At 45.3% G+C, this 25,275-nt stretch overlaps 1 protein-coding gene across 1 annotated transcript in view; it reads left to right on the plus strand.

Moving 5' to 3' along the window:
* The window catches only part of ITPR1 (inositol 1,4,5-trisphosphate receptor type 1), a 322,601-nt gene that overhangs the window by 262,950 nt on the left and 34,376 nt on the right, over positions 1-25,275 (plus strand). The window contains exons 50-55 of the mRNA XM_052638520.1: positions 61-253; positions 5,855-5,977; positions 13,052-13,227; positions 17,526-17,690; positions 23,396-23,591; positions 25,124-25,216. Coding sequence (XP_052494480.1) covers positions 61-253; positions 5,855-5,977; positions 13,052-13,227; positions 17,526-17,690; positions 23,396-23,591; positions 25,124-25,216 — 946 coding nt within the window. The remainder of the gene's footprint in view (positions 1-60; positions 254-5,854; positions 5,978-13,051; positions 13,228-17,525; positions 17,691-23,395; positions 23,592-25,123; positions 25,217-25,275) is intronic.

Consider the following 25,275-nt stretch of genomic DNA (forward strand, 5'->3'; position numbering starts at 1 on the left):
CTGTGCCAAGTGCTCAGGAAAGGCTTTTTGATAATTTTAACCTCCGTTTTTTCACCCTAGATTGTCAGATTAGACCGAACCATGGAGCAGATTGTCTTCCCCGTGCCCAGTATATGTGAATTCCTAACCAAAGAGTCAAAACTACGGATATACTACACCACAGAGAGGGACGAGCAGGGCAGCAAGATTAACGACTTCTTCCTGCGGTCCGAGGACCTCTTCAATGAGATGAACTGGCAGAAGAAGCTCAGAGGTGGGTCAGCGCCTCCAAGTGCTGTGGAATTGTGTGGTTCTGCAGGTCTTGCACACTGGGGTTCGATGGTGAGTGCGTGGACCTCCTCGTAGGAGCAGAGCTGGTGGGGCTCAGGATTCTGTCCCCCTCTCAGCACCAGGACCACCCAGGCACCTTGGGAGCTAGTAAGTGGGCTCCAGCCTCTGAGAGGTGCTAAAAAGGCTTCCTTCCAGCTGCCTTTGACCTGATTTGACTGGAAAGCTCCCAGAAGGACTTAAAATGCTCCTATTTTGATAGAGAAAATTAAAGGGATGGAGAACAGACAGGCCTGCTGCTCACAGGATGACACATTTGAGCAGGAGGTTGAGCCTACCTGAGAGCTCGTTGACCAGCCCACGTGCTCGGAAGACACAGGTCTTCCCCCTTTTATAGGGCAGTTCGGATTGTACACCCTAGCGTCATTTTATAGGCAGTGGAATCACTGGCCACAGAAGATGAGTCATTGCTCACCAGCGAGTCCCATTGCGGGGCCCAGCCAGGCTGGCTACATTTCCTCGTCTAAACAGGGCTGCCCTGGCCGGCTTCTCTGCGGCCAGTTTTCATTAGAGTTTTAGTGTGATCCTTCACTGCTGACAGTACACTGGGCACCAGCTGTTGTGACCAGCTTAGAAAGGATGCTGCTTCATTCCTGTCATTAGTCAGGAGCTAGGGTTTGTATTTGAAACCGGGGATTCCAGCTGCCCCTGTGATCACTCCAGCTCCTGCTGAGGGGCAGGGCTGCGGGAGGGGAAACGGGGCTGGAGGTCAGGTTCTGGGTGCTCTGCTCGTCCTCCCTCACCGGCCCAAGCCAGCACAGACCTGCCTCCTTTGCTGCCGCCCCTGCTCTGCTCGGCTCCACTCCCTGTCTCCCTGGAATCGGTTAGTGGCAGAAGGCGTTGAGCAAGCAGGCTGCCCGCCAGGCGCTGGTCTCACCCCACCCCTACTCCATTCTCTCTCATCTCTAAGGGACACCTCATCGACCAGCACTTTAAAGCACGGTCATATGTTTTGCTGAACCAGCTCATTTGTCACCCAGCCCCACGCGAGGTGTCTAGCTCACCTTTAACAGAGCAGCATGCGTGTCCTCCATGGTGTGGACCTCATAAGGCTTTGTGGACAGGTGGCCCCACTATCAGTATGTTCTTGTAGCCACCGTGGGCTCCATCCAAGCTCCTATAGCTCAAGCATTGTGAGTTGTGTTGAACATCCTCGCAGCACCGTGCTCATGCAGTCAGATAAGAAATACCCAAAAAAGGTTGACAGAGACCCTATATGTATGCTTGTCTTCTCAGCTATGGCGTTCAATAGAAGGGAACTTCCTCTTATTTGTTGATTTTGCTCTTCATTGAAATAGTCCATGATTCCAATTTTAGGTGATGATCCCGAATTCATGGTTTGGTTCATCCAGACCTCCATGATAGTTATTGAAACAGTGGTTTTGGACTTCCCTGGCGGTGTGTTGGATAGGAATCTATCTGGCAATGCAGGGGACATGCGTGGATCCCTGGTCTGGGACGATTCCACATGTGCGGAGCATCTACGCCCACGTGCCACAGCTACTGAGTCCACGCTCTAGAGCCTGCAGGCCACAATTTCCGAGCCCACGTGCCACAAGTGCTGAAACTTGAGTGCCCAGAGCCTGTGACCTGCTGCTAAAACAGCCAGATGCTGTTCAGTCGCAAGCTTCTGAAACCTGCAACAAGAGAAGCCACCACAAAGAGTAGCCCCCACTTGCCGCAAGTAGAGAAAGCCCATGTGCAGCAACGAAGACTCAGCACAACCATAAACATGTGAATTTTTTAAAATGATTTTACCCTTTCTAACTCTTCACGACCCCATGGACTGAAGCCCACCAGGCTCCTCCATCCATGGGATTTTCCAGGCAAGAGTACTGGAGTGGGGTGCCATCGCCTTCTCCAAATATATAGGTCTACTAAGTGCAGGCAGACCCGTTAACCTGTGAGCCACAAGGAAAGCCCAATATATAGGTCTACTAAGTACTGATACTAAGACTGTTCAGATATATTCATTCTGTCTGAATTGTGTCATCCAATAGGTATAGAAAATAGGCTCTCCAGGGGGCTTAAGAATTGAAAGAAAGATTTTCACCTTTTATGATGAGGTGAGATACCTTGTCATCCCTCTTTCTGAGATGTGTTCTTCAGCCTGGCAGAGTAGGAAGACCTCAGCTGCAAGAGATGGGATCTCTGAATTCATTCTCCTTCCATCACCCACTGGCTTTGTGACCTGGGCAGGTGACTGAACCTCTTCTAGGCCCTCCCCTATAAAGTGGGGAATTAAGACTGCCCAACGGATTGATTGGTCAAGAAATGGCCAGCTCGTCATTCCAAGATTTCTATTGCTTTGTAGCTAATACCTTCTCTTATTTGGTCTGTCTTTGTTTCAAAAGCAGTTTTTGTTTCAGTGAAGCTTAAACACAGCTATAGTTGTCAACTGAGAGATTTTAATTGGCCTCATAGCTCTGCTGGTAAGAGAAAAATTGAAAGTAATAACTGAATTAAACATGATTTGCATATTTAGGAAGAGGAGAAATGTACTCATTAGAAGTGCAATTAAAATGAAATACATTTTCCCCTCTAAGTAGCTTATTTCTCTTCTGATGTGTCTGCAGAAAAGAGTTCTCTGGCTTGTCTATGAAGCTGCTTTACCTTTTGCTGAAAGTGTCTCCGGGAATCATCTATGCCTTGGAGAGTCTGTAGCTGGGGCTCAGATACACAGGGAGGTGTGTCTGAGACACGTGTTGCTTCATCTTTTCTTCTGCAAGTATTAAGATACTTAGTTCCTACACTCTCTTGAAACCTTCTTCCCTGCTTTACTCAAAAGACACACACAGACACACACACACACACTCTTGTGTGCATTCACATCCTCCATCCACTGTGCCTCTCTGATATCTTCTCCTGGCCCCAGGGATGAGAAAACTCTGGGCTAAGAAAGCTAGAAGGTAGTGAAAGGAAATTGAGGCAGAGCTGCAAAGGCCAGCACTTTGTTACTCAGTGTTACGTGGTGTCTTGCCGTTCAGGCACTCGGTCCTGTCTGACTCTTTGCCACCCCGTGGACTGCAACGCACCAGGCTTCCCTGTCTTCCACCCTCATGGTTTTTACATTCATTGGAATAGAGTGGGAAATTCCATTGCTGTATATGCACATGGAGTCTGTGTCCTCAGCAAGCCCAGTTCCTTAGAAAGAAGACAAACTAGGATAAGAGGGTTAGCAGGAGATGCCCTGGGTGCAGGTACTTGGATCACCTGCCCTTCTAGGATCATGGGACCCTGTCTTCTTGCACCTGAGTAGATTCCCACTTGACTCGAAGGGTCGAATATTTGTTCATATTCAGAGTGACACCACAATTAAAGTACGGTGTTAGCCTTATAAAAGTCAGACTTGTGAAAACTATATGCCAGAGTTGAGGAGCATTTATTACAGTCATGTTAAAGCCTCAAACAGTGGCTATTCTTAGACTTGGTTCAGGTTGAGAGCTCCCCCTGAAGAGAATCCTGGCTTAACCTCACTGATCTCTGCCGTTTCCTGCCTTTTTGTCTTTTCACTTCTTATTAGTCTGTTACCCATACACTGATGGGGAGAGGATGTTGTAAATTCCCGTGTTCCCATCAGTCAGCCCTTGGCCATCCTTGCCATTGTTTCTTCTGTGATGTTCAGAGTTTTCGTATTCAGATCAGGAATGGGCTTCAGTCCCAGAAAAAACACCAACAGTTATTGTCTCCAGAGCAAGTGGTTTCTCATCTTAAATTTGCTTCAGCAATTATTAATAGCTTATAAAATAAACTCCGGGAAATCAGGTTGACTGATTACTGGTCGGCTCCTCTACTAAAGGGTGACATGAGCCCCTTAACTCTGTCCTTGTCACTGAGCCCAAGGGTCTCTGAGCTGAGGGGATGAGATTGCCACAGCTTCCATCCTCGGCTGGGCCTCAGTTTCCCTCATTTATCAAATGAGAGATGTTAAACCAGATGCTGCTTATGGCTCCAAAACTCAACGGTTTGGAAACATGGCCTCTTACCAAGTGCGAGCATGTAAATGAGCAGTTATTAAATTATCCAGGGCTCTGTGTGATTGTGCCATAACTTTATTTTGGCTAGAAGTTTATGACGGCTTGGTTACTGCTATAGGCATCGTTATAGAGTCTTCGGATTTGTCACTGGCTGCTGTCCTAGAGTGAAACGGTGACTTTATTGGGAAAAAGAAATAACACGCTAGACATCCATTTTCACCTACTCCACGCTTCCCTTTAGAGGAGAATTATGTTGAATGAGCCTATCTTCTGGAAACTTTGCCTCTGGCATGGAGATGGAAATTATTCCCCCCATATCTATTCTTAAGCATCATCCTAAGTGTAAGGCACCACCGAAGAATTCAGAGGAAAAGGAAGCACCACGTACACACAGTGTGGCCACCAGCTTGTCTGCAGCTGAGATGCAGCCAAGTGTGGTGTCAGCTGTCAGTAACAATGGGACAAGATAGCAGCACCACTTGAGACCTGATGCTTTCAAACTGTGGTGCTAGAGAAGACTCTAGAGTCCCTTGGATGGCAAGCAGATCAACCCAGTCAATCCTAAAGGAAATCAACCCTGAATATTCATTGGAAGGACTGATGCTGAAGCTCCGATACTTTGGCCACCTGATGCAAAGAGTCAACTCCCTGGAAAAGAGCCTGATGCTGGAAAAGATTGAAGGCAAGAGGAGAAGAGGACAACAGAGGATGAGATGGTTGGATGACATCACTGACTCAATGAGTTTGGGCAAACTTTGGGAAATAGTGAGCCACACGGAGGCCTGGCATGCTGCCATCCATGGGGCCGCAAGGAGTTGGACATGACTGAGCAACTGAACAATAACTGCCTCAAGGGTCTCCTGCCCCTTGGGAGGGCTTTGGGGCCCCACCCTTTCTCTACTGCAGCCTTTAGAAATGGAGCTTGGCTGCTGACCATCCAGGGAGAGCTCCCATTTCTGGTTCTTCTTCAGGAAGATGGTGGATGACTTGGTGATGGGAAAGGGGCTGTTGTCTTGCTTTCAGGCATCAGTGAGTTGGTGAAGAATTTCAAGCAGGGAAGGAGTGTAGAAGTGTTAACACTCCTAGCCTGGGGCCCAGCTGGGCTGACTCTGAATGCTGTGTCCCCCCCACCAGTTTTCAAAGGCTCATTGAATTCTCCAGTCTCCTTGGGCATCTCCTCCAGTCCCAGGGCCCCAGGGGGGAACTGAGGACTTGGCACATGAACCCTGGATAACCCCCCAGATTCCATAACTGTGGTGCTGATGGGGGCATGTGGGGTTTTTAGATGCTCCAGCTTTTCCCCTTTCTTCTCTTCCTCGTCCCCCAATTCATCTTCTGTTCCAGTAAGGACTCCCAACAAAAACAAACCCATCTGATGTCGTTCTGAGCTTATGAGTCAGCTTGAAAACAAGTGACCATTTTTAATGTTTGGTGAAAACTGGGAACAAAAGTGGGCTTGTAGGGGCAGAGCGGGAGGAGGGGCCTGTGGAATTCCCAGCGTTCTGGCTCACAGTCTCGAACCTCATGGGGTTCCGTCTTTGTTTTCACAGCCCAGCCTGTCCTGTACTGGTGTGCCCGCAACATGTCTTTCTGGAGTAGCATTTCATTCAACCTGGCCGTCCTGATGAACCTGCTTGTGGCGTTTTTCTACCCATTTAAAGGAGTCCGAGGAGGTACTGCCCATGTCTTTAATTTCAAGGAAACTTCTAGAAACAGCAGGATGGCTATGACTTGCGTCTTAAATGGGATCCCTGGTAGTACTGGTGCAATTGATGGAATCCTAGTTCCCCATTTTCAGACACGATGAGAGAGTAGCTTTTACCACGTGTTTATTTTTTGCTTGTTTTTTGTGTTTTAACTTTTGCAATGTTGTGTTGGTTTCTGCCACAAGCAACGTGAATCAGCCATAATTAGACATACATCCTCTCCCTCTGGCACCTTCCTTCCCTCTGCATTGTCATCCCTTCAGGTCGTCGCAGAGAACCAGACTCGGCTCTGTGTGCTACCCAGCAACCCCTCAGCAGCTATCCATCTTACACTTGATAATGTATATAGGTTGATGCTGCTTTCTCCATTCATCCCACTGACTCCTTCCGCCACTGTGTCCACGATGCCCTTCTCTACATCTTCGACTCCATTCCTTTCCTGCAACTAGGTTCATCAATAATACTGTTTTTCTAGATTCCCTACATATGCATTAGTACACTGTATCTGTTTTTCTCTGACTCACTTCACTTTGTATAACAGGCTCTGGGTTCAGCCACCTCACTAGAACTGACTCAGATTCGTTCTTTTGTATGGCTAAGGAATATTCCATTGTGTATGTATACGACAACGTCTTTATCCATTCATCTGCCGATGAACATCTAGGTTGATTATATGTCCTGGCTATTGTAAATAGTGCTGCTGTGAACATTGGGGCACATGCGTCTTTTTCAGTTATGGCTTTCTCAGGGCATATGCCCAGTAGGGGTTGCTGGGCCATATGGAAGATGTATTTCTAGTCTTAAGAAACCTCCATGCTCTTCTCCCTAAGGGCTGTGTCAGTTGACATTGCCACCAGCAGTGTAGGAGGGTTCCCTTTTCTCCACATCCTCTACAGTGCTTACTGTTTGTAGATTTTTTGGTGATGGCTATTCTGACTGGTGTGAGGTAATACACTGTGAGTTTATTTTCCAACTTAATTTGAAATCATATAAACTGTTTATCCATATTTCTTTCTCAGGAAAGAAAGAGGAGAAGCAATATATTAAAACAGTAAGAGATCATCTTAACCTCCTTGTTTTGTATGTCAGGAAACTATGTATCAGGGAAGCTGAGAGATTTAGCCAAAGACACACAGCCCCTTAGCAGCTGAGCTAATCCTAGAATGAATATAGATAACTTTGATGCTCAGTCCAGTAGATTTTTTTTCCTATGCCATACTTGTGGCATTGATTTCAGACTATAGAATTTGTAAAAAATAATCTCTGGAATTTAATTGTTTTCTTTTTTTCCTGGCAAGAGGTAATGGGAGGCAGGGCATGAATGACTTTAGACGAGACATCCTTGCCTTTTTAGTCAATTAAGAGCTGCGTGTTGTTATTCGCATAATGAGACATGCTGTCCATGGTCTTCATAGATTTCCTTCCCCCATCTCCTTCTGGTCATCTGTGTGCACATTCTACACATTTTACTGAGGAAAGGCAAACCACTCAGAAATAGCATTTTTCTGTTTGGGGCTCCTCAGTTTGCTTCACAGCCTTCTGGAGACATTTACAACTGGGAGTTGTAAATGGGGAGTTCTGGGGGCTCCCCTTCTTTTAAACTTTCATGACCCCCTTTTCTGACACCTGCGACAGCCTCCTGGGAGGCTGACTTTTCAGCTCAATTTTTCATCAGAGCTTTTTGGCAGATCACCTCCACCATGTATTTCGCAACCTGGCAGTAGCTACCTTCTGTAAAACACAACGGGATGAAGAGCCCAAAAAGTAAGAGAATAAAAACCAAAAAAAAAAAAAAAACCAGCACAGAGGTAAATCCAGAGCAGGCTCTGCTCTGGAGTTTAATAATGCAGATGTGTGCATGACTGAAGTAAATTTAAGGTCCAATTTAAAAGTAACCGTGTGTTCTGTGGTATGTCCAACTTACTCATTTGAGGCATTACCTTTTCAGTTGAGCCTGAAGCCATGTGGAAGGCTTCACTGGAGTGATGTTTTCCCTGCAAGGCAGTACTTAAACACAAGCCCAAGGGGTATTTTCCTTTAAAATGGACCATGTCAGGATTCATGGTGTCCCTGTTGGAAAAGTTAGCCAGGTCCACAGCGCTGCAGGGTGTTCTCCTGGGGGGTGTCTGCCTGTGCTGGGCTGCCAGTTAGCAGAGGTAAGAGTGTGAAGTGTTCAGCCAAGAGCTCAGGTGGAGGGAATGGAGCCCTCTTCTCACCTCCAAGGGCTATCACATCACAGCAGATTCTTCAACTAGTACTTTGGGTGTGTCTTCATTTCCCCCCTGCACTTTTTTAAAAACTATTTAAAACTGATTGTTGTTCTGTACCTTGGCCATTTTCATCACTGGTCACTTATGGCAGTTTTGAGGCCGCTGTCTGGGGACAGTTCATTGATAGCTCCCTCGTCTTCTGTGATAAGCCTCATTCAATGCAACAGCTAGACCTACAGAGTCTGGACTTGGTGTCCAGGCCTGGCCCAAACACTCACCTCCCACATGACTCTGGGCAAACCACTTCAGTTCATCCTCCTTATCCTCCCTATTAAGCAGTGCTTAGGTTGAGCCAGTAGTTGTGACACCAAGGTATGGATTTGGAAATCCCCGTAGTGGTCAGGAGAAAATAATTGCTGACCCAGTCAGGATCTCTGGAGCATCCTGTTTGTTGCCCGTGCAAGTTCAAGACCTACTGGATGATTATTAAAGGTCCTTCTGGCTTTACAGTGTAGCACTCAAGGTGGCATTGACCCTGGATCTGTAGAAATCTAGGCTTCCTGTTTTGGCAGTGTGGGCTTTAGAACTTTGTGCCAATGCACTCAACAGAAAATATAATTAGATGTCCTTTGAGAGAAGGAGATTGATCTGACGTCAGGAAGTCCTTTCCATTATACAGTGACAGAAATCCCCCTCAAACACATCAACTCACTCAGAGGAATTTTTTTTCCTTTTAAACATATTCTGGGGACATCTATACTCAGTGTTGACCATCTTCAGGAAGAAGGTTGTTTCAGCCCTATCTAGACAAAATCTGATTGATTACCTGGAAGTATTTTTTTAAGAGAAATATTTGTTCTTGTTGAATCCTGAAACTAGGGTTTCCAAAATGTCCCTCCTGCAGGAGTTTACTGACCTTTATGCCAGTGTGGCTCTCTGACTTGAAAGGCTTGTGGCTGCCGAGGACACTGTGGCCTTAAAAGCTCCTTTTCAAAAGTTTTTTCCCCCTTTGGTTGAGAACTGAGAGTCACACAGTCTTTAAAAAGCATGAAAATTTGGCAGCTTCAGAATTCTTACTGAATTTGTAAGCATGCCATGGTGATTAAAGCCCATAAAGTACTACTTTTTAAACTTTCTTACTGTTGAAATTTTCAAATCTGTACACAAGTGGAAAGAAGAGTATAATAAACTGCCACATACCCATCAGCCCATCTTTAACAACATTTTGCCTGTTTTGTTTCATTTATACTCCTACTGTATTTTCTGCAAGATTTTAAAGAAGTCTAGACATCTTGTTTCACTGTGCATCTCTTAACTTCAGAGAATATTTTTAAATGTGTATAATCACCATAGCATTCTCATATCTAAAAAGAACTAACAATAAATCATGTAATGCTGCTGCTGCTGCTGCTAAGTCACTTCAGTCGTGTCCGACTCTGTGCGAGCCCATAGACAGCAGCCCACCAGGCTCCCCCGTCCCTGGGATTCTCCAGGCAAGAACGCTGGAGTGGGTTGCCATTTCCTTCTCCAATGCATGCCTATCTCTATTCGTGTTTCTCCAACTGTTTCAAAGAAATCTTTCTATAATTGTTTCCTTGGAATCTAACATTAATTTTTTTCTAATAATTTTTAAATTGGAGTATAACTGCTTTACAATGTTGTGTTAATTTCTGCTGTACAACATCGTGAATCAGCCATATGTAAATAAATCCCCTTCCTCTTGAGCCTCCCTCCTACTTCCCCAATTCCATTACCCATGCCTAGGTCATCACAGAGCACCAAGCTCCCTGTATTATACAGCAGCTTCCCACTAGCTATTTATTTTACATATCTAGCATTAATTTTTAACTCTGCTTTTTTAGTGGGAAGACCGCAGATTTTTTATATTGTCTCTTTCAGGATTTGGGTACATGTGTTGTACTGGTCACATTTATTATACTGAGATGTAAAGAGGCAGTTTAAGATGATGATTATGCTTAAGAAAATGAAAGGTAAGCCACAAGCTGGGCAAAAACACTTAAAAAACATGTCAGACAAAAGGCTTATATCTAGCCTATAGGAAAAACTCTTATAACCCAATAGTAAAAAGACTTCCCATTTAAAATAATGGGTAAAAGATTTGATCAGATATTTCACACACAAAAAAAGGATATATGAATAGTCAATAAGAACATAAAAAGATATTCAACATCAGTAGTTATTAGAAAAATGCAAATGAAAACCACCTAGATATGTTATGAGAAACCTACTAGAATGGCTAAAATTAGAATGACTGACAATACCAAGCACTGGTGATGATCTGGAACAGTGCAGCTCCCACTCTTAGTGATGAGAAGGGGAAATGGTAGCATCAGTTTGGAAAATAGTATGGTTAGGTCTTCTGAAGTTAAATATATCCTTAGGGTTCTCAGATCTATTTCCATATTTTTGTCTAAGAGAAATGAAAACATATCCCCACCCCAGAACTTGTACTTGAAGTTTCCCAGTAGCATCTTTCGTCATAATCTGGAAACAACCCCAGTATCCATTAATTGTTCAGTGGATAAATAAATGATGACACAGCCATGTTATGGACCACTACTCAGCAATAGAAAGAAGAAGCTATTAATATACACAATAACATGAATGAACCTTAAAAATTTTGCTAAGTGAAAGAATTTTTAAAAACTGCCTACTAATATTATTTTTCCAGTTTTTATGCAATTCTGGAAAATGCAAAGCTACAGTGGTAGAAAGCAAATCAGGAGTTGCCTAGGAGTGGAGATGGGGCAAGGCGTCAGCTGCCAAAGGCGCAAGGAAACCTCTTAGTGTGTGATACGATGTTTATGTCTCAATTGTGTTAGCAGTTACATGTGGTTAGATGACTGTATAAACTGCCCATAGTCATGCACTTAAAATGGATGGATTTTTTTTTTTTTTAATTGATGGTTAGGGACCATCAACTCTGGTAGCGTGTATCTTCGTGGTAGATTCTGTTTCACCTTAGGTGAGATACATAACCCAAAACTCCATTTTCTCTGTGGTAAATTGGAGGTGATCATAATACCCTCTGGAGAAGGCACTAGTGACCCACTCTGGTAATTTTGCCTGGAAAATCCCATGGATGGAGGAGCCTGGTAGGCTGCAGTCCATGGGGTCGCTAAGAGTCGGACACGACTGAGTGACTTGACTTTTCACTTTTCACTTTAATGCATTGGAGAAGGAAATGGCAACCCACTCCAGTGTTCTTGCCTGGAGAACCCCCGGGACAGAGGAGTCTGGTGGGCTGCCGTCTATGGGGTCACACAGAGTCGGACACGACTGAAGCAACTTAGCAACAGCAGCATAGTACCCTCATAGAGTCCCAAGAGGAGAAAATAAATGATCATCCAAATGAAGGGCTTGATACCTACCATATCTAACAATTGTTAAATGCACAGGAAGGGACACACCTGACCCTAGGACCCACTTCTTCCTGCATTTCTGGAAATCTTCTGCCTTTCAGTGCCCATCCCTGATCAGATTCTCCTTTCGGAAGATATCACAAGGGAAGAGGCAGGTGGCTGGGGTCTGGGGACAGTTCTGAGAGAGAAGGTGAGTCTTGGCAGGTGTGGACAAAAGGAACTAGGGCAACCCACAGGCTGGTGGGAGAGCCTGGGACCTGCAAGGATGTTGCTTTCCCAGGCGGTGCTGCCATCCAGGCAGCTCTGGAGAAGTGAAACTCCTTTATATAAGCAGCCTTAATCATGTAGTGCTGCTTGTTTACATCTGAAGGAAACTCAAAATGTGACAGCATTTGAAATAGGGGTGTTTTTTTTTTAATGAGTGTTTTACAGAACCTTATTTTTAGCCCTGTTGGCTCATGTTATATAACTGAGCCGTCTCGTGGGACACTCTAAATAGAACTTGCAATAGCAAGAGATGACAGAAACTGGTATAAGCTCTTTGACTACAAGGATAATCTAATTGTAGGATGATGCTAATGATACGGAAGTTGCTTTCCTCCTTCCCTTGAAGAAATCTGATGCGGGCAGGGGACCTGCGATTTTCCTTTGCATACTTTTAATAGAAATTAGAAGTCTGTTCTCCCAGTTCGCCTCCCTGAAGAGTAAAGTGTGACACATGGATGAGTTTTGCTTATGGAACAGACCCATCTGATGGATGCCTGCTGGGTACTCAGTGCTTCCCTTCAGGAGACTGGAGTCCAGTGCGGATGGGGCTTGGAAGAGGGGGCACTGACTGCTAGAAAACAGTATCCCACAGGGCTGAGCAGGGATACTGAGGGTCAGAGACAGAAGGAGCACCTAGCCAATTTTGTGAGGAGAAAGGGGATGGGGGAGGCTTCCTGTCAGAGATGCACGCGTACGTGCGTGCTAAGTCACTTCAGTCATGTCCAACTCTTCGCTACCCCATGGACTGTAGCCTGCCAGGCTCCTCTGTCTGTGGAGATTCTACAGGCAAGAATACTGGAAAGGGTTGCCATGTCCTTCTCCAGGGGATCTTCCCAACACAGGGATCGAACCCACGTCTCTTTATGTCCCCTGCATTGGCAGGTGGGTTCTTTACCTCTTGTGCCACCTGGGAAGCCCCCTGGAAGAGGTGACATCTAAGCTAAGACCTCAGGTGAATAGGAAAGGGAGAGAATTTCCCAGGTAGAAGGAAGACGTCAAAGGCTTAGAGGTAAGACAACATGCATGTGACTGGTCATGTCGGGGGCAGAAAACTGGAGGTCAGGGTTGGGCCAAGGCAGGCCAGAGAGGTGCTTGAAGAAATTGTCACTGAACCCGCTCAGGTGTGTCCCCTCTGTGAGGGGAAAGCCCTGATCTCTGAGAGCCCTGCCTCCTGGTTGCAGGGACCCTGGAACCGCACTGGTCGGGGCTGCTGTGGACGGCCATGCTCATCTCTCTGGCCATCGTCATCGCCCTCCCCAAGCCCCATGGCATCCGGGCCTTAATCGCTTCTACGATTCTCCGGTTGATATTTTCCGTCGGGCTACAACCCACACTGTTTCTTCTGGGAGCTTTCAACGTAAGTATGAATCCCTCCACTGCCTTTTTTTGTTTGTTTATTTCCATCTGAGTAGGAATGCCTTCCAGTCTCCCTGGAATTTTGGCCTGTGCCTTCAGTGCAGAAAAATATAGCCTTTGGGTGAGCTGTTAAAATAGCAGAGGAGAGCTGCAGGTGGGCCTCTCCCTCTTCACTTTTCACGGGACAGTGGACCCCTTCATGTGCTCTCTGGACACTGGCAGTCTCATTGTCAGGGAATATTTCTCTCAGAATTAAGCAAAGGGAGAGAGATGTTGAGATTTGGGTTCATCGTGCCCATCAGGTCATAGGTGTGCTAGGACAAGAGATTGTAGTCAGGAAGTCCAATGACTGCATGTGAACACAGCCCTCATTTCTGGTGAGGACCGCAGGGAACAGAGCAGAGAGGCAAGAGGGACTGTTCAGAGAGGGAGCAGGTAGAGAGGTCAGAAGAGAAGCCAGGCGTCAGAAGATGGTAGTCAAAGTCAGTAGTGACGTTTGGAAGTGCCGTTTCAGTGTGTCCAAAGCTTCCAGTGTGCAAGGGTGGACATCAACTCCCTCTGTGGAATCCTTAGGAAGTGGACATGACTGATACCAAGCCATAAATTGGAGAGGTTTCCTGCCAAAAAGAAGGAACAAGTTGGGATCTGTGGGCATCTAAAACCACCTTCCAGAGGTTTCTGCCCTAAGCATATAAGGAAGCTGAAGTCACTGCATAAAAATGGAAGTGATATTGCAAAATAGGTTAATGCTGTAATTTAGGGCAATGATAAATGTCCCCAAATGGGTGTTCTGATGGCAGAGGCAGTAAGGGTGTGAGAGGACAAGGGACCACTTCAAGCTGACACGCTTAAGGAGAGAAAGTTTTGTCTCAAAGAATGGAAGCCATCAGGCCAGGAGGCAGGAACTGGGAGAAGCATTCTCTCAACTGGTGGAAGCAGCGAGGAAAGCCCAGACCTTCTTAAGGGACAGCTAACAGTTAAGTTTCGCCTCCTCAGTGGTTCATGTACTGAAATATAGGGCCTGATTCTGGACAAGGAACCTGGGCCCCAAACTTTAGGAAAACCCACTGGGGCTCCGTCCTCCAGGTGGGCCTGTCCCAATTTGATAAATCTTGGGTGAAAAGGGACTTCCTTAGTCAAATTAATGTGGGAAATGGTGGGTCAAGGAAAATGCAAGGTTTTTTACTGAAAGATTTCTGAGACTTTAACCTATTGATAACACATGAGGGCTTCCCTCATATCTCAGTTGGTAAAGAATCCGCCTGCAATGCTGGAGACCCCAGTTCAATTCCTGGGTCAGGAAGATCCCTTGGAAAAGGGATAGGCTACCGACTCCAGTATTCTTGGGCTTCCCTTGTGGCTTGGCTGATAAAGAATCCACCTGCAATGTGGGAGACCTGGGTTCGATCCCTGGGTTGGGAAGATCTCCTGGAGAAGGGAAAGGCTACCCACTCCAGTATTCTGGCCTGGAGAATTCCATGGGCTGTATAGTCCATGGGGTTGCAAAGAGTCAGACATGACTGAGCAACTTTCACTTTAACGCATGATGAATCTCTAAGAAGGGAACACTGGGTCTTCATATTTCCCAAACTTATTTGCCCACATGTTTTGTAAAGTGTAACTTGATATTAGTGTTATATGGAATATAGGTTGGGAAATTCTATTCCCAATACTGGTAAGTGACAGGGCTTTTTGGTTTTGTTCTAGAGATTTTTTTCCGTGGACCATCTGCAGAGTTTACCACAACACAGTTTCTTTTTTATATTTTGGTCTTTTGGCCAAGAGACATGTAGGATCTTAGCTCCCTGGCCAGGGTTCACACCCGCACCCCCTGCATTGGAAGGTGAAGTCCTGACCACTGGACCACCAGGAAGGTCCCTGACTCAGGGTTTTTGAGCAGAGAATTGGTAGAAGTAAAGTATCGTTGAGAAAACTCCCTCAGTAGAGGCATGAATATATATATATATGGATTTGAGTGGGGAGTAGGTGAACTGGAGGCAGGGGGACCCCTTACGGAGTCATGTCCCCCTTACATGAGACAAGCCTGCCTCTTGGTCATAGTGGAGAATGAAGACACAGATGTCAGAGCTTTGGAGGAAATGGTGACACATGGTGGGCATAGGGTCTGAGCCTTATGCCTGAAAACGGTGCGTGGCTTGGTCCTTTTCTCTAGGCAGCGAAGGTATTCCTATCTTTACTGGGTGGTGAAGCAGGCAAGAATAATTCCAAATTTTCAGTCACGGAAGACTGGGAGAGGAATAATGCAGCCAGCTACACTGAAGTCAGGCAAGACCTGGTTTTCGGGGTGCAGATAGACCTGAGTTATTGAGTTACTTGACTTGGGGTGACAAGACTAGCTATTCGTGTTAGGCCTGACATTTAGAAATGCATGACCAGAGTAAAAGGGACACGTGAGCACTGAAGGAGGCAATGCAGGCTTCACCTGCAGTGAGTGGAAGTATTTTAAGAAAGAAATACAGAAGACACAAATAGAAGGAAAAAGCACTATCTCAGAGGTTGTCTTCTATGAGTTAATTCTTTTGTTTCTCTGGTCTTATGTCATTCCAGAGTTTTCTCTTCTGTAACATCAATCAGTTGGGGAAAAGACCCTATGTGGATAATTGGTGGCCATTCATAATCACATTAGCCGGGGGAGGGAGGGAGAGATGGGAAAACTAAAACAATAAACAGTTATTTAGAGAGGATTAATAAAAAAGAATACTTACATGGAGCAATGGGAGAAGGAAAGTAGCCGTGAGAAAACTAGGGCAGAAGTTAAAGAGGAGAGCAGATTCAGGTGAAGCAGATTGTGTAGGCCATGACACGTTGGAGGCCCAGGAATGCCAACCAGAGCATGGCCTTTTTTCCCTCTCTTGGAAACCTCAGCACAGTTCATTCAGAATCGATGATGTTTTCTCACCCTAAAAAAGATCTGACACTGGCAAAGTTTAAAATATTAAGGAAAAAAAGACCTGGTGGATTGAAAGTGGAGCCTGTCTGAGAAAACCTAACCTTCTCCGTGGGTGTTGGCTTCCTCCCTTATCTGATTGCTGAGAAGTTCACTTGCACTGACCCACCAGATTAACTGGCAGCATTCCCCCAGCACCTGTGGCCAAGCTAGCTCGGGTGGCAGGACATGGTTTTACAAAGCGCAGCCAAAGCGCATTCTCTCTGGCTTTCTCCTGAGTTAGGTTTTTCTAGCAACATGTTGCTAAAGGCAGACTTGCAAGCTTGGGATTTCTATCAAAGGTAGGACTATCTTATACAGTAAGTCAGCCTTCAGTTTCAGGGGTCAGAAAACCTACTCCATGCTAATAAGCAAAGAAGAAAATGTGACTGAGAATCAGGAGGCTGGCTTCAGGTGTAGCTGAATCCAGGAGCCCAGACGATAGCATAAGGGCTCATTTCCTCTTGTTTGCTTCTGCACTGCTGGTACCCTCAGGCTCTGTGATAATGCAGGATGGATGCCAGCAGCCTCAGAGCTCACTTTCTCTCAGGTTCAAGGTCAAGGATAAAGAATAAAATTGTCTTAGCTGCAGTCCCAGCAGAGATCTCAGGGGGTGTCATTGATTCCATTTGGTCACATGCCTATCTCTGAAGGAATCGTTGTTGCCAGGGGAATACAGTATTCTGATTGGCCAGGATGGAGCCCCACCCAGACCTCAAGGACCAATATAAAGGAAGGGATGGAGCCCCAGAGATAAAATAGAAGTTATTTCCGGAAAGAGGGGCAAGGGACTAGAACTCATCTTGAAGTCCCTTTCTTCCCCTACCACCCCAAGAAAATTATTTTTCCGTGTAGAATTAGGAGCAGTAGAAAACAAGAGCTGGCTGCTTCTCATTAGATTGCAAAACTCTAATGCCTAGAACGTAACAGAAATTCAGAAAACACTTTTAATCATGCTCATCACAGGGTTAGTGGATTGAGGTGACTTCTGTGTTTGACTAACTCATGTAAGAATGTTAGAAATGATTCATATCTCATCTTGAAAATCATAATTTCAGTATGTGCGAATTTTGTTTCTGTCATATACAAATGCCACTTGATTAGCGTTGTGCATGAAGTTATTTGACTGTCACATTAACTTGTAATAATGCCTGAAAAGCAAAGTAATGAAATGACTGAGATCCACAAAACAGTTCTTGGTGCGTCTGGTGGGCACTTGGTGAAAAAGGAAGCTTCTGTTTGGGGCAGAGGCGCCGAAAGACACTTGAGGGCAAGTTGCCCTCAGTTCTCACCAAGAGTCTCAAGTTCGGCTTGGTCCGTGCTTCTCTCACTGTGGCTGTCATTGTTCTCAGGTCTGCAACAAAATCATTTTTCTGATGAGCTTTGTGGGCAACTGTGGGACGTTCACCAGAGGCTACCGGGCCATGGTTCTGGATGTTGAGTTCCTTTATCATCTGCTATACCTGCTGATCTGCGCCATGGGGCTCTTCGTCCATGAGTTCTTCTACAGTTTGCTGGTGAGTTGCTGGTGTTGAAAGATTTTACATGCTGGAAACTAGGAGAGCATGCTCTGTCCTTCCTTCTCATCACAGATCGCTCCTTTTCACGGTGACCAGTGTGCTTGGTCTAAAGAGGCAGTAGGCCCCTGGATGCAGTGTTTGGGGCATCAGGAAAGGAAAGCTACTCCCGAGAGAAGGTCTGACTAGAAGGAGCCCTGGGGGTGTGTGATCACACTGCCTGCATGCACGCTCAGCCTGTTACTTTACAGTGATAGACGATGCCCGCAGCCTGGATCAGGAAATGTTGCCTCCACACACCGTACCCGCCCCCTTTGTTTTTCTTTATTTCTTGGGCTCAGCCAGCATTTACCAAAAGAATGTTTGTATGACTGTCCCCTTCTGATAGTTCTCATGGGATCCATCTTCCAGTGAAAACATGTAGTAACAAGAGCAGGAGCTGTTTTCAAAGACCGAAGACCCCATGACAATGAACTTGATAGATCGTTTATGGATCCAGGAGACCTTTTCAGCGGAAGCTGTCATGCTCTAGTCTGAGCTGAGTGGTTAAATGTCTTGATCCTATTATCTTCCTTCTGAGCAAGCTTTTAAGTGAATGTCTGCTTATTCTCTTGTCATTACAGGGAATCTTGAACTGTGGAGTTGTAGGTAAAAAACCATTTCCTTGTACCTACGTCAAATGATAGGAAGCATAAAATTGACCTTTCTGCCAGCAAAACCATCCATAAAGGAAATAGAAGAAGTATATTAAAATGTTGCTGGGGATAAAAAATATTCAAAGTCTAGGTGTTGACTAAAGATGAGGGACTTGGGAATTCGCTGGCAGTCCAGTGGTTAGGGCTCTGTGCTTTCACTTCCAGGGGTGCAGTTTTGATTCCTGGTCGGGGAGCTAAGATCTTGCAAGCCACGGTGAGACAAAAAAAAACCGATGAGGGACTTATTTGCAAAAAAAGGCAGAGCAAGGAAAGCACTTTCAGGAGGTGCAGTTCATGTGGTCTCCAGGCTGGTGGCTTAACTGCTGTGTGCTGCTCACATCTACAAAATGGGGAGAGCAGTCCATTTCCCCACAGGGCCATCACGGGGATTCTCCACTACTGCGCATGTCAGTCTGAGACTAGCCCCACAGCAGAAATGCTGAGCGAGGGCTATTACTACTGTCTCTGTCAGCCCTTCTCCCATCCAAACACCGTAAAGAACGCCAGGACTTGCCCCTTCTATTAGCGGTGCATGCTAGCAGAGATATGGATTCTTCCCCTTCATTTTAAAAATAGGTCTGACCAGACTTTGAGGTTTTAGGCAAAGAGGTCTCTGGATCCACCTGTGATGCCATTAGGTGCCCTATTTTGGTCACTGTCTATCAGAGACCTTTCGAGTTCTGTATATATTTCTGAGCCTTTTTGTCTCACACAGTAATCTGTGGAGGGGGTTCTAGCTTGTTGGCCTCTCTTTCTTAGAGAGGCCAACAAATTCCTGGTCTCTCTGAGAAAAGGAAGCGAAGTTGAGTCGGGGGGCTCTGCCATCCCTGCTGGGGGGGGTCTCACTTGTGAGATTGGCACAGAAATGCCATCTCGCCCAGGGAGAAGGTGACTCTTCCTACTGTCTACCGTTTGTAGGTAAAATTAATAACTAACATTAAAATTTGTTGGTTGATGGAAAATTATTATTAGGGTTGGGGCCCGCTTCCACTGTGTTCATGGAAAAGTCCTCCTCTTTTGTCCACTGGCAGTGCCGCCTGGTGTCAGAAGCCAGGGGGTGTCGCAGTGAGTCTGGGCAGCGTCGTCCCAGCCCTCCCGGGCTTCACAGAGTAGAAAAGAGCCGTTACTGTGAGTTACTGACGTGCCCCGTGGGCTCCTTCCGTCCTCTCTCATGGGTGGGTCTGCCTCGGCGGTGGGCGATCTCTGCATGTGATCCCCGGCGAGGCTGGGCCTGGTGAGTCAGGTCACCTGCTCGGAGTCCCACACGAGTCAGGGGCAGAGACACGACACGCTGACTCCGGGGTCTGAGGGTTGGAGTCCGGCCCTGAGCTGCCTTTCATTCGAGCCTGAAGCTGCTGCCTCAGTGAAGGCAGTATTTCACGGCGCCATCTGCAGGCCCCCTCTCCCGGCTCTCAGCTGTCGCAGGAAGATCAGAGATGCTCAGAGCTTGCTGCGATGTTACCTGGGCTCTGTGCACTTTGAGAAGGACCTGCAGGATCAAGCGAGACCATGGTTGGATGCCTCTCCTCAGTGCTGCTGGGGTGTTTCTAAACCATCTGGGCCTTGACTTTCTGGGACATCAAGTGAGGTGTTCCTTTTGGGGTCAAAGCAGCATTTGATGTGTCTGTTGAGAACCGCAGGCAAAATACTGAAACTTCACTTTTTTCCACAAATGAGGAAAGCCTGTGACAGAAAGGAACTGGAGGGAGACTGGGAGCAGGAAAAAGCCGCATGTCACCAGCTTGTGAATGCTCCATGCCAGCAGGGCAAAAAGGCAGGGCCGGTGACTGTGGTCTAATGGAAGTTCACCCCAAAACTGGCTGAACCCGGTCCCCAGCTGCATTCAAGCCGCGTCCTTAGAAAACTGTTAACATCCTGAGATGAAAGTGTGCAGAGTTCATTCACAGGCAGGTAACAGAAGGAGAAATGCAGACAGTCAGTAAATGTGCAGGTATTCTAATGCAAACAGTGACATACTAATTAAAATATGATCCCGTGCTGGACCCATGATGTAAGGAAAGGTTCAAAGGTGTGAACGTGCCCAGTTTTACTGAGAGTGAGCCAAAAAGAGCATCATTTTCTAAGTGGTTGGGATAAATTGGCATAGCCTTCCTGGAAGGCAGTGAAGCAAAACATGTGTGTGATACAACATTTGACCGAACAATTCCATTTTTAGAAACGTGACGGAAAGAAATGACTGGGTGAGTATAGAGGCATGTACACACAGAGGTGTTCATCACAGCATCACTGTTAATGATATAGAATTGAAACTATATTGACTGTTTAAAAAAGAAAAATATGAGGATTGAGTAGACAGCAGTTTTTCAATACACTGGAATACTAGGTGAACATTTTTGTTTTTGAAACCAACATGAACTTTATGATTTTCTTCCTTAGGTCAAAATCAGAATAATTATAACAGAAACAAAGCTTATGAAGCTTTGTTCAGAAAAACATCATGAAGTAAAACTTGCCTTAGTAAAGATCCATGTGCATAAAATGAAAAAGCTCTCCAAAATCCAAATAGATCTAATTGTTCTTTTTATTAAATATTGACATAGATAGCAACTCTGTTGCCCAAATTCAAGAGAGTATAAATACCTCAGGATGATATTAAAATAATGTCTAATATAAAATGAATGAATGTACCAGAAGGAAGAGATACAAGGTATTTCCAGAAAATTAGAACACTGCTTATTGTTAACCAGAGTTGTGTTGATACTTATTCATTTAGATTTGAAAAAAGGATGCTATTTTAGGGACTTCCCTTGTAGCTTAGCTGGTAAAGAATCTGCCTGCAATGCAGGAGACCCTGGTTCAATTCCTGGTTTGGGAAGATCCGCTGGAGAAGGGATAGGCTACCCAGTCCAGTATTCTTGGGCTTCCTATTTGGATCACACTCTACCAGAGATATTGAGTCTCTCAATCAAGTTGTAACCTGGGCAGGTACTTTAAATACGTGATCTTTTTTTTACCTGAAAATGTTCATGATTCTCTTAGAAGGCAAGCCAACTATATGCCAGGTTATGGTATAATACTTTTATAAAAATATATATGCATAAGTTACATTTTTTCAATTGTAATAAGGCCAGAAGGAAAGAACTTATTGAATAAATGTCTATGGATATTGGAATAATTAGCATTTTTTGGTTTTCTTTTTCCTTTGTGCTTTTTTTGTGTTTTCAAAAGTATCCTCCATTGAACTCGTCTAATTTTCTAGTTAGAAGAAAGCTTTTCCTTATTACAAAGTAATGCATGGCCATTATTTTAAAATCAGAAATTATAGATAAGTGAAAAGAAAAAAAATCACTTGTTATTACAGTGATTTGGGGGTTGTATAATCTCTACAATTCTTACTCGCAAAAAACAAGTGTCATTTGTTGTCTGAAGTTGCTCTTGCTTGCTGCTTCATAGTGGCTTGCTAGAAAATATTTAACCAGCATTAACAGCAGTATTAGCCTTTTGTACTCTTAGATCTGAGTTAAGGCCTCTTCTCTGCTTCCTTTAAGTGTCTTCCTTTACCCGATGCCCTTAACTGGCCTCAGGACACAGACTGGCCTTCTGGAGGCAGAGGGCTAATTGAGCAGAAAATGAACTCTGAAGTCAAATTCTGCATTGAAAGGGACTTTGAGATCAGCTAGTTCAGTCCACTGATTTCACAGATGTGGAAACTGAGGTCTAGGGAGGTTTCATAGCCCGATCAACATCTTGCAACAAATTAAAAGCAGAGACAGGGTTCACATGCCTGTCCCTGGACTCCATGGGCTCTGCAGTCATTCCCTGGAGCCGTGGTAGAGGCAGGATTCTCAGGAAGAGATTAGATGGCATGAGCAGGACCATATTAAAACTAGCTCCCAGCTCCAAAATAACCCCATTCAGCCCTTCTCTAGTGGCTCCCCACCATTTCTCCAGCCAAATATCTGAGATTATGCTTCTTAGATAACCAGCCACTAGTCTCCTGTACCTCTGAGTACCTACACTGGGCCTCCATTTCTCATGAAGCCAGCTTCTTGCCGAGCCCAGGCCCCTTGGCAGAGGTCAAGCCAAGATTACGAGCGCGTCCTGAACAGCAGGTTGTCTCAGCCCCTCCCAGTGGGATGAGAGGCGGTGAGGCTTCCTGGTGTGTTACCACCACCAGCGTCCCTGCCACGTTCTGTCAGGGTGGCCTTGGCCCAGGCTCTTCATCAGGAAAGTAACGATAATTACCATTGGCTGTGTACTTAGCACATATGTATGAGTGTATGCTAAGCACCGTATATATATTGTCTCTTTATTCTTCGTGGTAACTCTGTGTCTTCCACTCTGCAAATAGCAAGACTGAGGCTCGCAGAGGAAGAGGTTGGTAGCTGGTCCTGGTGACAGCAAGTGACTGAACTGGGGTTTGAACCTCTGTCCAACTCCAGAGACCCTGCCCCTCGGCCTGGCCCGTAGCAGCTCATGAACGTGCGGTCAGGGACCAGGACTTGGCCAGTCCTGTATCCAGAGTGGCTGACCCTTAACAGAAGCTCCATCAAATGGCCCCTAAATGAACACACACCAGGACCCTCCTCCCCTTCCTCTCCCCCGTCCGCTGCAGCTCCCTGGTATAGGCCTGGCTTTTGTCCCAGGACCTCGAAACTGTATGTAGACAACTTGAAATCACTGTTGGTTTCCACCCTCCTCTTCGATATTTGTTTTTCCTTATTTTTACCATCTCGGTTTTCACCATTAAGACGGGCAAGTGTAGCATATTAAGAAAAGAGTATAATGCTTTTTTAAACTTTTATTTTTAATTGAAAGATAATTGCTTTACAATGCTGTGTTGGTTTCTGCCATACATCAACATGAGTCAGCCGTAGGTATACATGTGTCCCCTCCCTCTTGAACTTCCCTAGAGTAGACTGCTTTTGAGTTAGCCAAAGGGTAAATTCTTTATAAATGAAGTTGTCCTTGGGGACATCGATGTCCGTCTAATAGAGATGCTTCTTAACATTGTCCCCTTGACGTCCTTTTTTTTGTTTGTTTTTAAAGCTTTTTGATTTAGTGTACAGAGAAGAGACTCTGCTCAATGTCATTAAAAGTGTCACTCGCAACGGCCGGTCCATCATCTTGACGGCAGTTCTGGCTTTGATCCTGGTTTACCTGTTCTCCATCGTGGGCTACCTTTTCTTCAAAGATGACTTCATCTTGGAAGTAGATAGGCTGCCCAATGAAACCTCACTTCCAGGTAGGTTTGGACCTTCTGATCTTTTTTTTAATGTTAAAAGAATGTTTCCTGATTACAACCGAACGAAAAATGATGACTTTGGCAGTGTAGGTATTTCCCTAACACTCAAGAGTGTGAATTGAATACAGGACTTAGTTTTTCACTGCATTCAAATGGTGATATGATACGTCAGATGCTAAGTGTGAGTGTCCAAATGCTACATTTAATTTATGTATTGAATTTCTATTTTAAACTTGTGCAACGTTTTCTTAAAAGTTTGACCAGTGTATATTGAGAGTATGGGAGTAGGCATCCCTTGGCTTGGTAAGTCTATTTCTAGCAATTTATCCTTTAAAAATAGAACTGTAGAAGCAGATGTTCATTGCAGTGTGAAATTGGAAGCAATCTCAACATAAGGGAGTGTTTCATTAGAGTATGGTTCATCCATGGGGTGGTGAACCCTGTGGATATGGTTCGTCTTTATAAACCTTCATGGAAAAGTACCCAAGATATGGTGGGAAACTGGAGAAGAATAACTACAATAGGATCTGTGTAGATAGTTTTTTTTAATGAAAAATCTCACATCTGTGCTCAGTTGCTGTCATGTTCGACTCTTTTGTGACCCCATGGACTGTAGCCAGGCTCCTCTGTCCATGGGATTTGCCAGGCAAGAATACTGGAGTGGATTCCCATTTCTTTCTCCAGGGGATCTTCCCGACCCAGGGATTGAACCCATCGCATCTCCTACATTGGCAGGCAGATACTTTACCACTATGCCGCCTGGGAAGCCCCTAAAAATCTCATATATATCTTTTAAAATATGGAAGAATATACACCCAAACTGCAAGTAGTGGCTGTCTCTTGGACCTTTTCACAATATGCAAGTTTTACACTGAGCTCATATGATTTTAATTTATAGCAAAACCAGAAGAGATTTCCTGTTACAAGAGAGAGAGACAGTGATCATGCACTTGAGTGATCCCCAAGTGCTCGTTTCCCTCAATTAAAATACTTGACACTAGTAAGTGAAATATTACTGATTTTTCGTCAGATAGCCAGGCTCCCTGAGTCCAAGGAGCAAACTAGAATTGTGACTAAGCCAGACAAGCTTTTTTCTCCCTCCCAAAGGCTGCGTTCTTGGCATGTAACCCCAGCCTCCAAGTTGACATTCACTGCCAACCATCTTAGGGTTCTGAACTAAACTGATCTGATGCCATTCCTGCTTCTCACACAGACTTGGTCTAAATCTTGCTGGAGTCTGTGTGTTCAGTAGTATCTGTCAGGGAGTTTCAGCTGTTTGTCTTTAAAGTTGGAGAGGTGCTATTTAAGTGCGATATTTCTAGTAAGCTTACAGGAATTGACATTTCTGGCTTTTTTCCCATCCAGATCACCCAACGAAAGTGTAAATTGCATCTCTGCTTCGGATTTATAGGCAGGATTGGAGGGTGTTATTTATGTAAAGAATTGTTTAATCAGCCGTGAATTTGGGACTTCAAACATTTTAACCATATGCTGCCAGATTGTTCATCATAAAATTGCCTTCTCTCTCCCAGAAGCCAGCGAGAGTTTGGCAAGCGAGTTCCTGTACTCTGACGTGTGTAGGGTGGAGACTGGGGAGAACTGCTCCTCTCCGGCACCCAAAGAAGGTAGGACCTCGCAGCCTTAAGCCCCATGTTAGTGCAGCCTCCCCACAAGGCTCAGGGTG

Source organism: Budorcas taxicolor, chromosome 1, assembly GCF_023091745.1.
Source record: "Budorcas taxicolor isolate Tak-1 chromosome 1, Takin1.1, whole genome shotgun sequence".
NCBI classification, from domain to species: Eukaryota; Metazoa; Chordata; class Mammalia; order Artiodactyla; family Bovidae; genus Budorcas; species Budorcas taxicolor.